The 17,710-nt window shown below is 40.8% G+C and overlaps 1 protein-coding gene and 1 pseudogene across 2 annotated transcripts; both read left to right on the plus strand.

The window, feature by feature from the left end:
* The first annotated feature begins 6,925 nt into the window (after positions 1–6,925).
* Positions 6,926–8,354, plus strand: LOC102966929 (annotated as a pseudogene).
* A 462-nt stretch (positions 8,355–8,816) lies between these two features.
* LOC102959484 (putative protein SSX6) lies at positions 8,817–17,438 on the plus strand. 2 transcript variants are annotated; one of them, XM_042974566.1, is made up of 8 exons: positions 8,817–8,902; positions 9,896–10,031; positions 10,467–10,581; positions 11,185–11,283; positions 13,665–13,714; positions 15,316–15,451; positions 16,311–16,412; positions 16,891–17,438. In XM_042974566.1, the coding sequence occupies exons 2-7, from the start codon at positions 9,930–9,932 to the stop codon at positions 16,406–16,408; spliced, it is 600 nt and encodes a 199-aa protein (XP_042830500.1). In that variant the 5' UTR covers positions 8,817–8,902; positions 9,896–9,929; the 3' UTR covers positions 16,409–16,412; positions 16,891–17,438. The 2 variants fall into 2 exon arrangements, with proteins under 2 accessions (XP_042830500.1, XP_007081682.1); XM_007081620.3 differs by having other exon boundaries at positions 8,825–8,910.
* Positions 17,439–17,710: the final 272 nt, after the last annotated feature.

The following is a 17,710-nucleotide window of genomic DNA, read 5'->3' on the forward strand; positions in this document are numbered from 1 at the left end:
ATCTCTGGAATAAATACCACTTGATCTTCGTGAATGATCCTTTTTATGTATTATTGAATTAGGTTTTCTAATGTTTTGTTGAGGACTTTTGCATCTATATTCAACAGGGATATTGGACTGTAATTTTCTTTTTTTGTAGTGTCTTTATCTGGGTTTGGTATCAGGGTACTGCTGCCCTTGAATGAATTTGGAAGTGTTCTTTCTTCTTTGAGTTCTTGGAATAGTTTGATAAAGATACATATTAACTCTCCTTTAACTGTTTGGTAGACAGGGGCCTGGGTGATTCAGTCGGTTAAGCATCTGACTATTGATTCTGGCTCAGGCCATGATCTTATGGTTCATGAGATAGAGCCCCACATTCGACTTTGCACTGACAGTGTAGAGCCTGCTTGGGATTCTCCCTCCCTCTCTCTCTGCCCCTTCCCCATTGGGGCTCTCTCTCTCTGTCTCAAAATATTAAATGTATATTTGGTAGAATTCACCAGTAAAGCCATCTGTACTGGCGCTGGTGCTGGACTTTGTTTGTTGGGAGGTTTTTGTTTACTGAGTCAAAATCCTTTAGTAATCAGTCTAGTCAGACTTTCTATTTTTAAAAATATTTTTAATGTTTATTTATTTTTGAGAGAGAGAGAGAGAGACCGTGGGGGGAAGGGGAAAGAAGGAGAGAGAGCGGGGACAGGGGATCTGAAGTGGGCTCTGTGCTGACAACAGAGAGCCTGATACGGGGCTCATACTCATGAACCATGAAACCATGACCTGAGCCAAAGTCGGTCACTTAACCGATTGAGCCACCTAGGCACTCCTAGATTTTCTGTTTTTTATGATTCAGTCTTGGAAGATTGTAAATTCTAGGAAATTACCCATTTTTCTATGTTGTCCAATTTGTTATATAATTATTCATAATTCTCTTATAATCCTTTGTATTGCTGTAGTGTCCGTTTTCTTTCCTTCCTAATTTTATTTATTTGAGTCCTCTTTTTCTTAATGAGTCTGGCTAAAGGTTTATCAATTTTGTTTAAATTTTCAAAGAACCAGTTTTGCATTTCACTAATCTTCTTTATTGATTTTTGTCCCTATTTCATGTATTTCCATTCTGATCTTTATGATTTCCTTCCTTCCACTAACTTTGAGCTTTGTTCTTCTTTTTCTATTTCCTTTAGGTGTAAGCTTAGATTGTTTATTTGAATTTTTCTTTTTCTTTAGGTAGGCCCATATCAACATAAACACTCAGAACAGTTTTTGTTGTGTCCCAAAGATTTTGGAATGTTGGGTTTCCATTTTTATTTGTCTCAACGTATTTTTTTTATTTCCTCTTTGATTTTTTTATTGACCCATTAGTTGCTTAGTAGCATATTGCTTAATTTCCATTTATTTTTTCCAGTTTTTTCTTTGTAATTGATTTGTAGTTTCATACCATTATATAGTCAGAAAAGATGCCTGATATGATTTTAATAATGTTCAAATTATTGAGACTTGTTTTGTGGCCTAACATGTGATCTATTCTGCAGAATGTTCCATGTGCACTTGAAAAGAATATGTATTCTGCTGTTTGGGAATGGAATGCTCTGTATATATCTGTTAAGTACATCTGGTCTAATGTTTCATTCATACCCATCATTTACTTATTGATTTTCTTTTTTTAATGTTTATTTATTTATTTTGATGGGGGAGGGGGTAGAGGGAGAGAGAGACAATCCCAATCAGGCTCTGTGCTAACAGCACAGAGCCCAATGTGAGGCTTAATCCCACAAACCATGAGATCATGATCTGAGCTGAAATCAAGAATTGGATGCTTAACCAACTGAGCCACCCAGGAGCCCCTGCTTATTGATTTTCTATCTGGATGATTGAACCATTGATGTGAGTGGTGTGTCGAAGTCCCCACTATTATTGTATTATTATCAATTTCTCCCTTTATGTCTGTTAGTATTTGCATTATATATTTAGATGCTCCTATTTTGGTGCATAGATATTTACAATTTTTATACCCTCTTGTTATATTCCTCTTTACCATTATGTTATACCCTTCTTTATCTCTTGTTACAGGCTTTGTTTTAAAAGCTATTTTGTCTGATATAAGTATTGCTACCCCAGCTTTTTTCTCATTTCCATTTGCATGGAATATCTTCTTCCATCTCTTCACTTTCAGTCTGTATGTGTCTTTAGGTCTGAAGTGAGTCTGTTGCGGGCAGCATATAAATGGGTCTTGTTTTTTTTAATCCATTTAGTCGCCCTATGTCTTTTGATTGGATAATTTATTCCATTTACACTTAAAGTAATTGTTGACAGGTAAGTACTTATTGCCATTTTGTTAATTGTTTTCTGGTTGTTTTTGTAGTTCTTTTCTGCTTTCTTCTTCTCTTGCTCTCTTCCATTATGATTTGATTATTTTCTTTAGTGTTATGCTTGGATTCCTTTTTATTTTATTTGTGTGTGTGTGTGTGTATCTATTATAGGTTTGTGGTCTGTGGATACCATGAGGTTCATATGTAACAACCTATATAGATAGCAATCTTATTTAAATCTATAGTTGTTTAAGTTCAAACACATTCTAAGATCACTACATTTCTACTCCCTCCCCTCCTGAATGTTTCATGTATTTGATGTCATAATTTGCATTTCTATTTTGTGTATCACTTAACTACTTATTGTAGATATATTTGATTTTACTACTTTTGTTTTTTAATCTTCATACTAGCTTTATAAGTTATTAATCTACTACCTTTACTATATGCTTGCTTTTACCAATTTTTTATTTCTCAATTTTCTTACATCTAGTAATGACCTTCTTTTTTTCCATGTAAAGGAGTCTCTTTAACATTTCTTGAGAGCCTGATTTAGTGGTGATAAACTTCTTTAACTTTTGTTTGTATGGGAAACTCTTTATTTCCCCTTAAATTTTGAATGATAATCTTGCTGAAGTAGTTTTGATTGCAGGTTTCTTTATCCTTCATCACTTTATTTTTTTTTAAATTAGGTAATGTTTATTTTTGAGACAGAGAGAGAGCATGAGAGATAGAGAGAGACAGGGAGGGGCAGAGAGAGAGAGGAAGACACGGAATCTGAAGCTGGCTCCAGGCTCTGAACTATCAGCACAGAGCCCGACACAGGGCTTGAACTCGTGGACCGCAATATCATGACCTGAGCTGAAGTTGGACACGTAACTGATGGAGCCACCAAGGCACCCCTCCTTCATCACTTTAAATGTATCATGCCACTCCCTTCTGGCCTGCAAAGTTTCTGCTAGAATATCAGCTGATAGCCTTAAGGGTGTTCCCTTGTATGTAACTAATTATTTTTCTCTTGCTGCTTTTAAGATTCTCTCTTTATCTTTAATTTTTGACATTTTAACTATTATGTGTCTTAGTGTGTACCTTTTTGGGTTCATTTATTTGGGGACTTCTGTGATCCCTGGACCAGAATATCTGTTTCCTTCCCCACGCTAGAGAAGTTTTCAGCTACCATTTCTTCAAATACGTTTTCTGCCCCTTTCTCTCTCTCTTCTCCTCTGGGACACCTACAACATAAATATTAATATGCTTGATGTTGTCTGAGAGGTCCCTTAACCTATCCTCATATTTTAAATTCTTTTTTTTTTAATTTTTGCTGTTTAGGTTGAATGATTTCCACTACACTGTCTTCCAGATAGTTTATCTGTTCTTCTGCATCCTCTAATCTTTTGTTGATTTCCTCTAGTATGTTTTTTGTTTCAGTTATTATATTCTTCAGCTCTGATTTGTTTTTATATATATATTTTTTTCTCTCTTTGTTCACATTCTAAATGAGTTTATTCACTCCTTTCCCAAGTTCTGTGAGCATCTTTATGATGATCACTTTGAACTCTTTATCAGATAGACTGCTCATCTCCATTTCATTTAGTTCTTTTGCTAAGGTTTTGACTTATTCTTTCATTTGGAACATATTCCTCTGTCTCCTCATTTTATCTGATTCTCTGTGTTTGTTTCTGTGTATTAAGTAGGTCAGCTACATCTACTGGTCTTTAAGGTAGTGGCCTTAGTAGAAGGCATCTTATGGGACCCAGAAGCACAATCCCCTCTGATCACCAGAAGTGGGCACTCCAGGGGTGTCCCTCATGTAGGCTGCATGTGCCTTCCTATTGTGAATGGGCTACAACTGCTGTGAGAATGCTGGTGGGTGGGGCTGACCCCCAGCATGACTGCCTGAGAGACCTGGTTGAAGCTGCTGTGGATATGTTGGTAGGTAGAGTTATCCCCTGGTGTTACTGGCTGTGAGGCCTGTCCATGACTCTTACAGGCATGCTGGTGGAGGAAGCTGCGCTTCCCTGTCACAGGAATCACTTTGCAGGGGCACTGGTCCCAAAGGAGGCTGTCCATAGAAAGTGGTGGGGCAGGAGCTGCTTTGAAGGGGTGTCTATTGAAGTGGGTGCATTGGTAGGGTAGGGCTGCAAGGAGTCAGACAGGATAAGTGGTACTATCAAGGTAGATGGACAGTGACAGAACTGATGCCTGCCAACATTGGGCCAGCTAGGCACCTGTCAACACTTCTGTTCCAGGAAAAAATTCCTACAGATCTCTACCCCTCCAGCACATGCCCTAAAATTAGCCAATAATTCTTCTTCATATATGGCCTAGCTGCTTTTCAAACTGCTGCCTCTGTGCTGGGTGTCAGAGCAAGTGAGATTGTGTAAGCCATTTAAAAACAGAGCCTTGGGGGGCACCTGGATGGCTCAGTTGGGCATCCGACTTCGGCTCAGGTCATGATCTCACTCACAGTTCGTGAGTTCAAGCCCCATGTCGGGCTCTGTGCTGACAGCTCAGAGCCTGGAGCTCATTTCAGATTCTGTGTCTCCCTCTCTCTCTGCCTGTCCCTCACTCACACTCTGTCTCTCTCTCTCTCTCAAGAATAAATAAACATTAAAAAAAATTTTAATAAAAAATTATTAATTGTTTATTAATAATTAATATTTAATAAAATATTAAATATTTTATAATAAATAAATATTTAATTTAATATTATTTAATTTAATATTTTATATTAAATAATAATAATTAATATTTAATAAAAATTATTAAAATTTTTTTAAAACACAGAGCCTTGGTTTCCTACAGTCCACCAGCTCTCCCAGAGTTAAGCCCCACTGATTTTTAAAGCCAAATGTTATGGAGGCTCATCTTCCTGGTGCATATCTTCAGGGCTGGGGGTACCCAATATGGGACTTGAACCCTTTGCTCCTCACAGAGGACCCCCATGTCTATCATATTCCTCCCACTTGTGGATTGTTACACCAGGGCTTTGGTTCCCAACCAGGTTTCATCTCTGCCTTTCTTACCCTTCTTGATAGGACTTTTTCTTCATATCTTTGGCTGTGGAAGAGATTTTCTGCTAGTCTTCAAGTCATTCTCAGAAAGAGTTGCTTTAAATGTAGTTACAACCTTGATGTGTCTCTGGGAGGAGGTGAGTTAAGGATATTTCTACTCTGCCATCTTTCCCTCTAATAATGATTTCTAGTGTCCAAGTCCAAAGAGGAATTTTAACCCAGGATGGATCATGCCAAGAGTTTCATCCATACTTATTTTAAGTGATGAGATTTGGTACTTTTGAGCTGATAATATTAAATGAGATTGTGGACTTGAGTTGATGTATTGAGAAATTTGGGTATTGGTGATGTAGTACATGTGTTTTGCATGTGGGATGGATGTGAATCTTCTGGGACCAGAGGTCAGATTATGGGAGACTGAATAATTTCACCTCTCCCACCAAAGATATTCTATTTCCTGGAATTTATGTGTGTTACCTACAATACCAACAACAACAACAAAAAAGACTTTGCCAGTGTGATTAAGTTAAAGATCATGATATAGGGGGATTATCCTAGATTATTTGGGTGGGTTCTAAATGCATCACAAGTGTTCTTATCAGAGGGAGGCACAGGGAATTTTGTCACCAACAGAAGATAAGAGGGGGATGTGACCATGGAGGTAGAGATTTGAATAATGCAGCCACAGCCAAGGAATGCTGGCAGCCACCAGAAGCTGGAAGAGCAGAGAGAAGATTCTCTCCTAGAGCATCTGGAAGGAGTACAGCCTTGCTGACACCCTCTTTTCAGCTTAGAGAAACTAATTTTAGACTCTGGGAAAATAAATTTCTCTTGTTTTATTCCACAAAACTTTTGGTAACTTGTTACAGCAGCCATAGGAAATTTGGGTGATCATTAGAGATTATGTAGATTATGTTGAAAGTCCCTTGTAGTTTTAAGATGCATTCATTCATTCAACTAACCAACAAATATTGAAAGCCATATAAAACAGTAATTAAAAGCACAGACTTTGGACTCAATTCAACTTGGGAGTGAATTGTGTGACCTTGATCAGGCAGCCTAACTCTCTGAGCCCCAGTCTCCACATCTACACAATAGGGATAATAACAGTACTTAACTCAAGGTGAGGTTGTGAAAATTATATGGGATAATGCACACATATGGCTTTGTGCTGGGCACAAGGGTCATTGCCCTGTCCCTGTTCTAAGAGACCTATCATTCTGGGAGGAAAAAGAGAGATCAAGACTTTGGACAGAAAGCACAGGAGGAATTGGGAACCCGTTGGAGGCACTGGTGGTAGGGGGTCGGAACAAATTCCTAGAGAAAGTATCTTCTGAGTCCCCTGAGGGACAGAGCAAGCTGTAATTATATGGATACTCTTTTTAATACTATTACTATTAAAATAGTACTATTAAGGAGGAAAACATTCCTGGTTATCGGGTCTTCTAGAAAAAGCACATCTTTCAAAAACACCTATCAAAAACAGTAAAAAAAAAAAAAAAAAAGTTTAAAATAATTCCTGTCCCTCACTGGGTTTGCACAGGGAGTCATGCAGGCCCCCACTGCCACCTTGGCTGCTGACACTGCTACCACCACTATCATTGCCTTGATCCTTTATCCCTCACCATGGCTGAGGACCTGTCTGCGGCCATGTCCTACACCAAAGATAATTTCTACTGCCCCACCTGTTAGGGGGGGCTCCAAACTGCCATGGGGCCATGGCCTATCAGCACATTCTATAAGAAATGTTTTCTGATTGGGGCACCTGGGTGGCTCAGTCAGTTGAGCATTGGAATTCGACTCAGGTCATGCTGACAGCTCACAGCCTGGAGCCTGCTTCCAATTCTGTGTCTCCCTCTCTCTCTTCCCCTCCCCCCACTATCTCTCTCTCTCTCTCTCTCTCTCTCTCAAATAAATAAACATTGAAAATTTTTTTAAAGAAATGTTTTCTGATTTTAACAAGAGAGAGCAGAATACGTTGTCCCCTCTGTTATGGAAATGTGACTAGACTTAAGACAGAATGTCCCGAACAAGCCTTAGACCTTGAAACTGTCATGATGAAGTTTTCAGGTAGTTGTAGATGCTGTGCAAAACAGATTAAATCCTGTTACTTGAGATATCATTACAAATTTTATTAATAAGTATCAAGATGGGGGGGGCACCTGGTTGACTCAGTCGGTTGAGCATCCAACTCTTGATTTCAGCTCAGATCATAATCTTGCAGTTCGTGCGATCGAGCCCCCCATCAGGCTCTGTGCTGACAGTTCTGGGCCTGCTTGAGGTTCTCTCTCTCTCTCTCTCTCTCTCTCTCTCTGCTTCTCCCCTGCTCATACACTCTCTCTCCCTCAAAATAAATAAATAAATAAACTTAAAAAAAAGAAATATCAAGATAAGGACATCTGGGTGGCTCAGTCAGTTGAGCATCCAACTGTTGATTTTGGCTCAGGTCATGATCCCAGGATCATGACTTCAAACCCTGCATCAGGCTCTGCACTGAGCATGGAGCCTGCTTAAGATTCTTTCTTTCTCCCTCTGCCCCTCTCCCCTGCTCTCTCTCTCTCTCTCAAAAAGGAAAGTTTTCAAGATGAATATTGTGTTTCTTCTATCATTCCAAATTTTCAGATCTCTCAAGATTCAGTAGAGAACATTAATAGGAGTGAAACACTCACCTCTAACAACACAGAGATTTGTCAAGAGAATACAAGCTTTTCTGGGCATCCCATCATTAAGTGTCCCTTTTGTCAAGGATCAAATTTTACCTGACAGCGTTTATGGAATCACTGTAACAATGATCACATAGTTCCTATTTCAGACAGTACCGGTGATATGCCCTATTTGTGTGTCTCTTCCTTGGGGAGCTCCTAGCCAAATAACTATAAATTTTGTTAGTCATCTAATCAAAGACATCAGTTTGATTATGGATAATTTGTTAATCTTCATCTAGAATGAGGAAATCCAATATGAGACTGCTGTTGAAGGACTGACTTATAAAGACTGTAGACATCTCTGTAGCTTTGTACCTGCAAATGCTATCTTTAATGGGACAACTACATGAAGTCTCTGTTTCAATAACTTCATACATATATTAATGAAAGGAATTCAATCTTTTAAAAGTTTAAAATTCTGAAGTCACTAGAGTAGTTCTAGAAAAGACCCCCATACCTGAGGAAGTTGGAGATTGATAGCAAGGATTTGAGGTGATGGTTTCATATTTCGCATTTATTAAAACTAAACAATAAATGCACAGAACAGAGCAGTACGCTGAAGAAAAAGGGACCATCTGAGCATGCGCACTTAAGGGCCTACAGAACCTAGAGCGGCCAACTTTGGCAGAGCACAATCCTGCTTCAAGCGTGAAAATCAACCCACTGTGAAAAAACGGTGCTGTCCCTGGAGCTGGACTTACGAGACCCCGTGACTGACTCCCTTGCCTCGCCTACTTTCTTACCCTCTGATTGGCCAGTTCAAGTTCATTCACTGTTCTGATTGGTTGATTGTCCTTGGGCAGTAGAATTGTGGGATATCATCCGTTGGAGCGACTTTTCGCCTCCGCTTCGCCTCTGAGGGAAGCTTTCTTTTCGGACGGTTGCGGACCGGTCAAAGGTGGGCAGGTAAAAAAGTAACGAATCTCCACAGGGCACTCAAGTAGTTTAATTCTCGCTGGGCCTCCCAACATCCTCAGTATCCCTAGGACTGAGAAGTGACTTAAAGCCTTTCAGGGCAATCCCCGTCAGGCAAAGATAAAACTAGTTTTTCGTCTGTGAGACTTTCTAATTGGCCTTCCTGAGGAAAGAACTCCCGTCAGCCTGAGAAACCCCAAACCAGCTAGATGCCCCTAGATTTCTTTAACCAGAGATAATAGCCACTGCCTAAGTGACTCTTTTATTGACTCCTCTAGGATGGAGCAGAAACCTTCTTTGCCTTAGAGACCCCTGAATTTTCTCTCCCTAAGAGATTCCCAATGTTGAGGAACACCAGATTGCTGCATTGAAACTCTCCACATTCTCAGCCTAAATGATGGCTGATCGAGTAGTCTTGGAGATTCTAGCTGTCTTCACACCAATAATTTTCAAATAACCTAATAATGGGCTCTAAATCCACTTTATGTTAGCAATCCTCATTTATTTTCAACAGAGCAAAACCCCACATCCCTCTGCCTGAAAACCTAAACCCATCTGTCAGAGACACCATATGGTCTCTGGGACTTACCTCCTCACTCTTTTGCCTCAAAACATGCCCCCTTCCCCCTCATAAAACTAGATGCTCACTTCACTTCTTGCCCAACAAGGTTGTCTTTATATCTTTCCTTCAGGATAAGCCAAACTTCAGGCAAACTACTATCAACAGTAACAAATCCCTTCTCAAAGTCTCAAGGATGCATTAATGCTTACAGAAAACCTGTCATTCCTAACCAGTACTTCTCCCAAAGGTCTCCAGCCAAAGATCTCATTTGACTCTGCCTCCCCCCCAACCCACACCCCCACAGCCATGTCCTTTTTCAGGGGCAGATAAGCCCAGGATGGAGAAAAGTAGAACCTAGAACTCTAGGTAACTGACGAAATGTAGCCTACCCTCAGTGCTATCTCCCTTCCTCAGGTCCTTTGGATACATGACTGGAGAGATTTAAGTTATGTCCCTTCAAGATCAAACCATCTCCAGTGCTATGAACAAAGGCAACTCCTTTGCAAAGAAGCCCAAAGAGGTTACCCAGAAATCAGAGAAGAAATGCAAGGTGAGGTGATCTGGAGGGGGTAGAGAAGTGGCCCAGGGGACACTGTAGAGTGACTAGATTTCTGAGGAGGTGAGGTAAGAGGTACTGGAGAAAAGGAGCAGGGTGTCAGGGGGAGATCCAGAGACTCAGGAGCTTCCCATCCTCACTCTCTCCTCACCCACCATCCCTGGAGACAACAGATCTGTGACTTTTCACTGCATTTGGTGACTCTCAGTCCATTCTGGAAGGTGAAAGAGCATGCTACCAGCATTAAGCATCTACTGCATGCCTGGGGAAAGGCTAGGGAATGTTACCCATGACATTAACTGCGAAGGATTATTATCCCCAGTTCACAGATCCAACATTGAGATCCTGTGGCAGAGGAAGAGACCCCAACTGAAGACCAGACATGTTTAGCTGAGTTGCTGTTAGGATTTACTTATTTTTCTTTCCTAGGAATTCGAGGCTATTTCCAAGTTCTTCTCTAAGGAAGAGTGGGCAAAACTTGGATACTCAGATAAAATCACCTATGTGTACATGAAGAGAAACTATGACATCATGACTGGTCTAGGTAACAGGAAGTTCTGGGTACAGACAAGCCTGGGAACACATCACTATCCCCTCAGTCCCTTTACATGCTACGGCTTCTTCCTAGGCTGCAAGTGTCCCACACCTGCCCTTTGTGCAGGGAGAAATCCTAGGGCAACTTCGGGGCATTCTTTTCTTTTTTTTCTTTTCTTTTCTTTCCTTTCCTTTCCTTTTTTTTTTTTTTTTAGTGTTTTATTTATTTTTGAGAGAGCTAGCATGAGCGGGGGAGGGGCAGAGAGACAAGGAGACAGAGAATCTGAAGCAGGCTCCACGCTGACACCAGCAAGCCTGATGCAGGGCTCGAGCTCACCAACTGTGAGATCGCAACCTGAGCTGAAGTTGGACGCTCAACCAACTGAGCCACCCAGGCGCCCCTCTGCTCTTTTCTATTCTGTGCAGGGCTGAGGGCCTGGGGTGGCCACAAAGATTCTCAAACATAGATCCCACATGTTTCTCTTCTGCTCACCCTTGTTGGGATTCCCCCAGCTGATGAACTTTACTATTCCTGCTGCTTCCCAGGATCCCACCCCACATTCCTCTCTTCTCAGGTTGTCTCTTAAAGAACAAATATTTTGCTTCTTTCTAGGTCTCAAGACCACCCTCCCAGCCTTCATGTGTCCTAAAAAATGTGCCACAAAGTCCAGTGGGCATGATTCTGATGAAGACCAGGACTCCGGGAATGAGAGTAAGTGGACAGGAAGGGCCTGGAAAGGGTCTCCTAAAGCCCAACTGCTTTGGGTCCAGCTGCTTGGGAAGGATTCTCAGGAGTTTGCTCTCTCAAAAGTATCATGGCTGAGTGAGAAAAGTAGGATGTAGAAGGTTAAGTAGAGTCAGAGGCCACTCATATAAAATCCTAAAACATGCAAAATGAGAGTATATATTTTTATGGATAATAAGCAAATGGTAAATGTATAAAACCTGAAAGAATAAAACCCATCAAATTCAGGAATGCAGAAAGAGGGAGGGCAGGGATCAGTGAGGACTGTACAGATGACTTCAGCTGTTACTTGTTTATTGTGTTTTGTTATATATATTTTTAAGTTTTATTTATTTATTTTGAGAGAGTGTGTGTGTGAGAGAGAGCAGGGAAGGGGCAGAGAGTGAGAGAGAGTGAGAGAGAATCACAAGCAGGCTCTGCAGTGTCAGCATGGAGCCCGATGTGGGGCTCGAACTCACAAACCATGACATCATGACCTGAGCCAAAATCCAGTCAGACGCTTAACCGACTGAGTCACCCAGGTGCCCCATGTTTTCTTATATTTTGAATAAAGATCTCAGAACAATCTGAAGCAGTTGTGGGATAATGGTAATATCTGACTAGACTCAGTGATAGATGTTCACGTGTTTCCCATATTATTCTCCATAATTTTCTGTACATTTGAAACATTTCTTTTTTTTAATGTGTTACTGTTCTTGCTCAACACAGTTAATGAATCACAGGACAATTAAGAAAAATATAATTAAAGTGTAAATCCATGTGGAGCACCTGGCTGGCTGTTGGTAGAGCATGCGACTCTTGACCTCGGTGTCATGAGTTTAGGCCCCACATTGGGCATAGAAATTACTTTTTTAGTATATGTGTTGCCAAAGCGAGCACAGAAGTTACTTTTTTAAAAAAAGTATAACTCCACAAAAAACTTCAAGAGTCAATTTCATAATAGAGCAGAGGTATTGGGTAAATATCTTAAGAGAGAGTGATTAATGCATTATATAATATACATATATGTGTGTGTGTGTGTATAATGCATTATATGGATTATATAATGACATACAGCTATTTGGTGTTTTTACCCAAACCAGGTAGTCTTTTTGCTCCTAATCCAACCTGATTCTAGGTGTTGAGCTTGGGAGAGAGTTTGAGAGAGCGATTCTCCACACATCGAGCTTTTCTAGTTGTCAGCACAGGTAACACACAGTGAAAAAGGTAGCAGATTCTAGAAATCTGTGTGCATTTGAGCAGTGTGTGTACTCGCTGTAAAGAGGATGAGATATACTCACGTGGTCTCCGCTCTGACGGCACAGTTGTAAGCAGACAGAGTCAGAATGTTCAAACCATCTCCAACAGACCTGTGACTCTCCAGGAAGACAGACCAGATTCCACAAGTTCCCAAAACTACTGTAAGAGGGCTGAAAATCTAGTGCTTGAAAATCTACAAAATTTTTGACACTAAGGGAGTATCTTTTTATTATTATCATTTATTTATTTTTAGGGAGAGAGTGTGTGAATGGGGGAGGGACAGGGAGAATCCCAAGCAGGCCCCGCACCAGGACCACGACATGGGGCTCGAACCTACCAGCTGTGAGATCATGACCTGAGCCAAAACCAAGAGATGGATGTTTAACTGACTGAGCCACCCAGGCACCCCTGACACTAAAGGAGTATCTTTTTACTGGAAACATTCCAGAACCACTGCTAAATCATCCATGGTTCATCATACACCTAATGACTTGGTTAAAGTATAACTGGCATATTATAAAATTCACCAGGTTTAAGTAGACAGTGATTTTAGTTGTCACACATCTTTAAATGAATGCAATCAATTTAGTTTAATTAATTCAGTTTAATTGGGGGGAGAAGCAAGAAATATGTAGTAGAATAGGATGAGGTAGTGATGGAGTTTAGTTCACATTTTATAAATCATCAGAAGGAAAATTATGAATTATGATGCCATGAATAAGTGTATAATCACAATTTAAAGATAATTCAGGGACACCTGGCTGGCTCAGTTGGTGAAGCGTCCACTTCGGCTCAGGTCATGATCTCACAGTTTGTGGGTTCAAGCTCCACGTCGGGTTCTGTGCTGACAGTGCAGAGTCTGGAGACTGCTTCGGATTCTGTGTCTCCCTGTCTCTGTCTTTCCCTCACCCACTTGTGCTCTGTCTCTTTCTCTCTCTCAAAAATAAATAAACATCAAAAAAAAAAAATTTAAAGCCAGTCTCAAAATAACTCCTTGACAATAAGTGGATTCATAACCCTTTCCTCAGAATTCCCTGATACTACAGGAGTCTCTGGTGTTTGGGAATGTTTGTCAGCAGAGAAAAACTTCCACTTATCATTTCTTTTAGATGAACCTCTTCAGGAGGATTCTGATGTGCAACAGAGAAAACGCCTGAAGGTGAGTATCTCCCAAATCTAAAGAACCAGAGACTCTTTCTTCCTCCACAGATATGAATATCGGTAAGAGCGGGGGAATATTGAATATTGCCTGACCCTTGCTGCCTCCCTTTCATGATCTGTTTATCACAATTCCTGATGTAGCATCAATAACTTAATAATTAGAGATTGTGATAGCTGATACTTCTGTTGTTTTCATACTGATGTCAGATACTATTTTAAGCAATTCACAAGGATTAATTTCGTTAATCCTCAGAAAACCTCTATGATGTTTTCCTATCATTATTCTCAGATAATAATGAGGATATTAGTAATAAAAACTAATCATAAATATGAGGATGTTGTGGTGCAGATATGTTAAGTAATTTGCCTGAGACCACAGAGGTAGTGGTAGTAGTCTGTACATTTGAAACATTTCTTTTTTTAAAGGGGTGATTGTTCTTGCTAAACACTGTTAATGAATCACAGGACAATTAAGAAAAGCCCCCAAAGGATTTCCAAGCTCAAGAAACTTTTCATGTGTTTATGAAGTTCGAGGGTTTCCCCCAAAGCTTTACCCCACAGAAGCTGATCATGCTTCTGTTTAGACACCCACTCTCGCAAAATGAAATACCAGTGTCCCTCTGCTCTGTGGCAGGGACACTTTCATGTGGCTTGAGAATGGCCTGAGCTGTCAGCCCCTCCCTACTGTGATCTCCTTTGGGGCCTTGTCAGCATCTGAGGCATCTCTGAAGCCTCGATCCCAGCCCAGGGAGTCCCTCAGAGGTACCTGAATGTTCACTGAATAAGTGATTCCACAATTGTAGAATAAACTCTACTTTAGAGGGTAAAGGCATCTGGGACAGTTGAGACGGTTGGAGACAGTTGAGAGAATTCAAAGAAGGATCAAAAAAGAAAGTATTCATTTTCATTATTACCACATTAAAGTGTTTGCAAGCTCAGTACTTTCACTTAGCTTCTTTTACTTTTATTGTTCACTATTTCATAAACGAGGGAACTGAATGAAAGGTAACTTAAGATTGTTGGTCAGTGACACATCCTGATGCAGGCAGAACTGGTATGAGAGCCACCTTGCCTAATTCCACATTCAATGTTCTTGCCAGCATAGGATAGTAGGTGACATCTGGTGCTGCTTTCTTTGCTGTCTATATTAATTTCTGTGAACTATTCCTTTCCTCTCCCTTCCCTGTACTCCTCTCCTCTATACCTTTTTCCAGCAGTGTTTTGTCTCTGTGCATTTTTACATTTATTCTCCTTGCAGCTCTCTACTAGCTTCTATGCAAGAAAGGAGCCCCTCATGGGGATTCTTAGAATGCTATTCTACCCCAACTCTTCTGTCTACAACACTCCACTTACATGGAGCATTTTGCTGTTTGCAAGAAGGTGAAGACAAACGTTCTAGCCCTGGAGACATCCTCATTTAGGCCATTCCTTTTTGTTCTAATCTCCCAGGCTCTTCATAATTTAGGTACAGGTGATATAATGATCTTCCAGGGTTTTAAGACATTAATCAAAGTACTGCATGTGAAGACACTTTGTAAGCTCTAAAGCACTAGAGAAATGCCGTTGATACTGTTTATGTATGACCTTCACATTAAAAAGGTGATGCACAAGAAACCAAAGGAAAAAGATGATTCAGACCCAGTGCCAGTAGCACTTGGCTCTAAGCAGGTTCAGGAACAACAGTGCTGCCCAGGAAAAGCGAGTGCCCCTGGTAAAAAGAGTAAGAAGAAACCAGGTAAGAGGTAGCTATGTGGGAACGACTCCTCTGTTTCCTGGCTATGTTCAAGTATGTGGTCTAGGTATGGGGGATGGATCCTGGACAGGGTTGTAGCCAGACTGGACTGAGGAGCTCACCCAGCTCCAGCTGAGATGTTAGAACATGACTTCCAGGGTCATAGACCTGACTTGTCATTGATATAAAAGCTAAGTAACTAGGGGTGCCTGAGTGGCTCAGTTGGTTGTGTCTGACTCTTGATCTCAGCTCAGGTCATCTCAGGGTTGTGAGTTCAAACCCCATGTTGGGCTCCATGCTGAGTGTGGAGCCTACTTTAAAAAAATAAGAATTAAAAATAAAAGCCAAGTGACTATAGGCAAGTCTTCTAAATTCTTTGAACTCCAGATTCTTAGTCCATAAAATGGAAATAAAGAATCATAGTTCACAAATTGTTCAAGGGCGTTAAATCTAGAAAGCTTGACAATATGAAATGTGGTCAAGTAATTCCATCTGTGATAACCTGGGAATGCATCTTACAGTTGTATCCCCAGCCCTCAGCCTGACACACAATATGCCCTTAACACAAATATGCTGAATGAAAGAAGGTCTGAATGAATGTTCTGGTAAGTAAAGAGGTTGGAAATCTAAGTCTGACAATGGGAAGAGCCAGAAGCTAAAACTGTGGGCATTTGGTGTGTATTGGTCTAACGTCTCAACCTCTCTGAGCCAGAAGATGTGGAAAACAGACTATGTCGAATGCCTGTGGGCACTTGGGAAGGAGGAGGCATCTCCTTATCTGAAAAAAACAAAACAAAACAAAACAGAGACTTATACTCTCCAACCCAACCAACTCTCATTTACCAACTCTTCTCCACCATAGGATCCAAGAAAGGGAAGAATATTTGGGCCAATAGACTGCGCCAAAGAAAGAACCTGATAGCATATGAAGAGATCAGTGATCCCGAGGAAGATGACTAATCCTGTAAGTAACCCTTCAGTCCATACCCACAGCCCTGCAAAATGTACTTGTCTGTTGTAGAACTGGTATCCCATCTTGTCACTTATTCCCCAAACCATTCCTTTCTCCTAGTCCCTTGGGGGTGCAGCATTGAAGCTAAATGATGAGGTTTCCCATGCTCTTTCTGCTCCCTGCTCAGTATACCCAGGGATCCTCCCTACCTAGAATGATGTGGGCTCCCAAACCCCTGGTCAGCTCCTGATGTGTAGGCCACACTTTCCTGTAGTCTGGGAAAACTCACAAGACAGGTAAGGGGGTCACTATGGCATGAGCATAAGGTTCACTTTGAGGAGCAGTGGGAGATGCATGCAGATGATGAAGTAGGGTAGAATCAGAGTGCTCACGGCCAAGCAGGTGTGGATGAGGAGTTTGGTATTGATTTATCAGACAATAGGAGCTCACTGCCACTGATTCTCCTTCTCTTTCCTTGCCTCAACCTCAGGGATGTACAAGTGCCCATGATAAGAAGCAGAACCTGGTGGCCTTTCATGAACATGGGCATGGCTGTGAATTCCTAACCATCAGGTGTACAGCAAGTAAAAGAAAGAGTTCACAATAGTGAAAAGTTAAGCATGATTTTTGTTACTGTGCGCCAAATATTCTGTTAGATATAAGAGTTTTGTTGATGAGTAAAACATATACCTAATACATATTTCTTTCTGTGTATCCATGCACTTATCTTAGAAAATAAGTATTGTATTCTCAGGTAATTCTCTGCATAGAACAGCACTACACTCCTCCCCAGATGTGCAGATGTGACTGCTGAGGGCAGTTTTGGGTGTTTGATTTCACATGTTTTCCTCTGCATTTACACACACACATACAGTACTACTATAAGCATTTCCCACATGCTTTTTCCCCACTACCAGCGTGTCCTGGACAAGTACCATTCATTTTGTTCCTGTTCAGCAGGTGCTCCGTGTTGTAAATCCCCATTATTAATTTACGTTGTATTAGTCATTGACAGTTAATAAACATGTACAAGCTTTTCTCAGTTGTTTGCTCCTTTCGTTCTTCTGCACAGAGCCTTGTGCATATGTGTGAGTGTTTCTTTAGCACGCAGTCTTAGAAGTGTAATTGTCGTGTCAAAGGGCTCATTCATTCAACAAACACCTATTGAACATGTACTGTGTACTGAACACTGCTCTAGGTGCTGGAAAGACATCAGGGAACAAGACAGACAAATGTCCCAGCCCAAATGGAGCTAACATTCTAATGGGTGATGTTTCCAGTTTTTATTTTGATGGACACTATACACCCCA

This window comes from Panthera tigris, chromosome X (genome assembly GCF_018350195.1).
Source record: "Panthera tigris isolate Pti1 chromosome X, P.tigris_Pti1_mat1.1, whole genome shotgun sequence".
In the NCBI taxonomy this organism is placed as follows: Eukaryota; Metazoa; Chordata; class Mammalia; order Carnivora; family Felidae; genus Panthera; species Panthera tigris.

What these genes read in the sequence shown, in the direction of transcription:
- LOC102959484 (XM_042974566.1), top strand. Translation starts at nt 9,930, where the DNA reads ATGTCCCTTCAAGATCAAACCATCTCCAGTGCTATGAACAAAGGCAAC. An exon ending in AACAGAGAAAACGCCTGAAG is followed by an intron (nt 13,715 to 15,315) that starts GTGAGTATCTCC and finishes CACATTAAAAAG; the next exon opens with GTGATGCACAAGAAACCAAA. An exon ending in AAAGAGTAAGAAGAAACCAG is followed by an intron (nt 15,452 to 16,310) that starts GTAAGAGGTAGC and finishes TCTCCACCATAG; the next exon opens with GATCCAAGAAAGGGAAGAAT.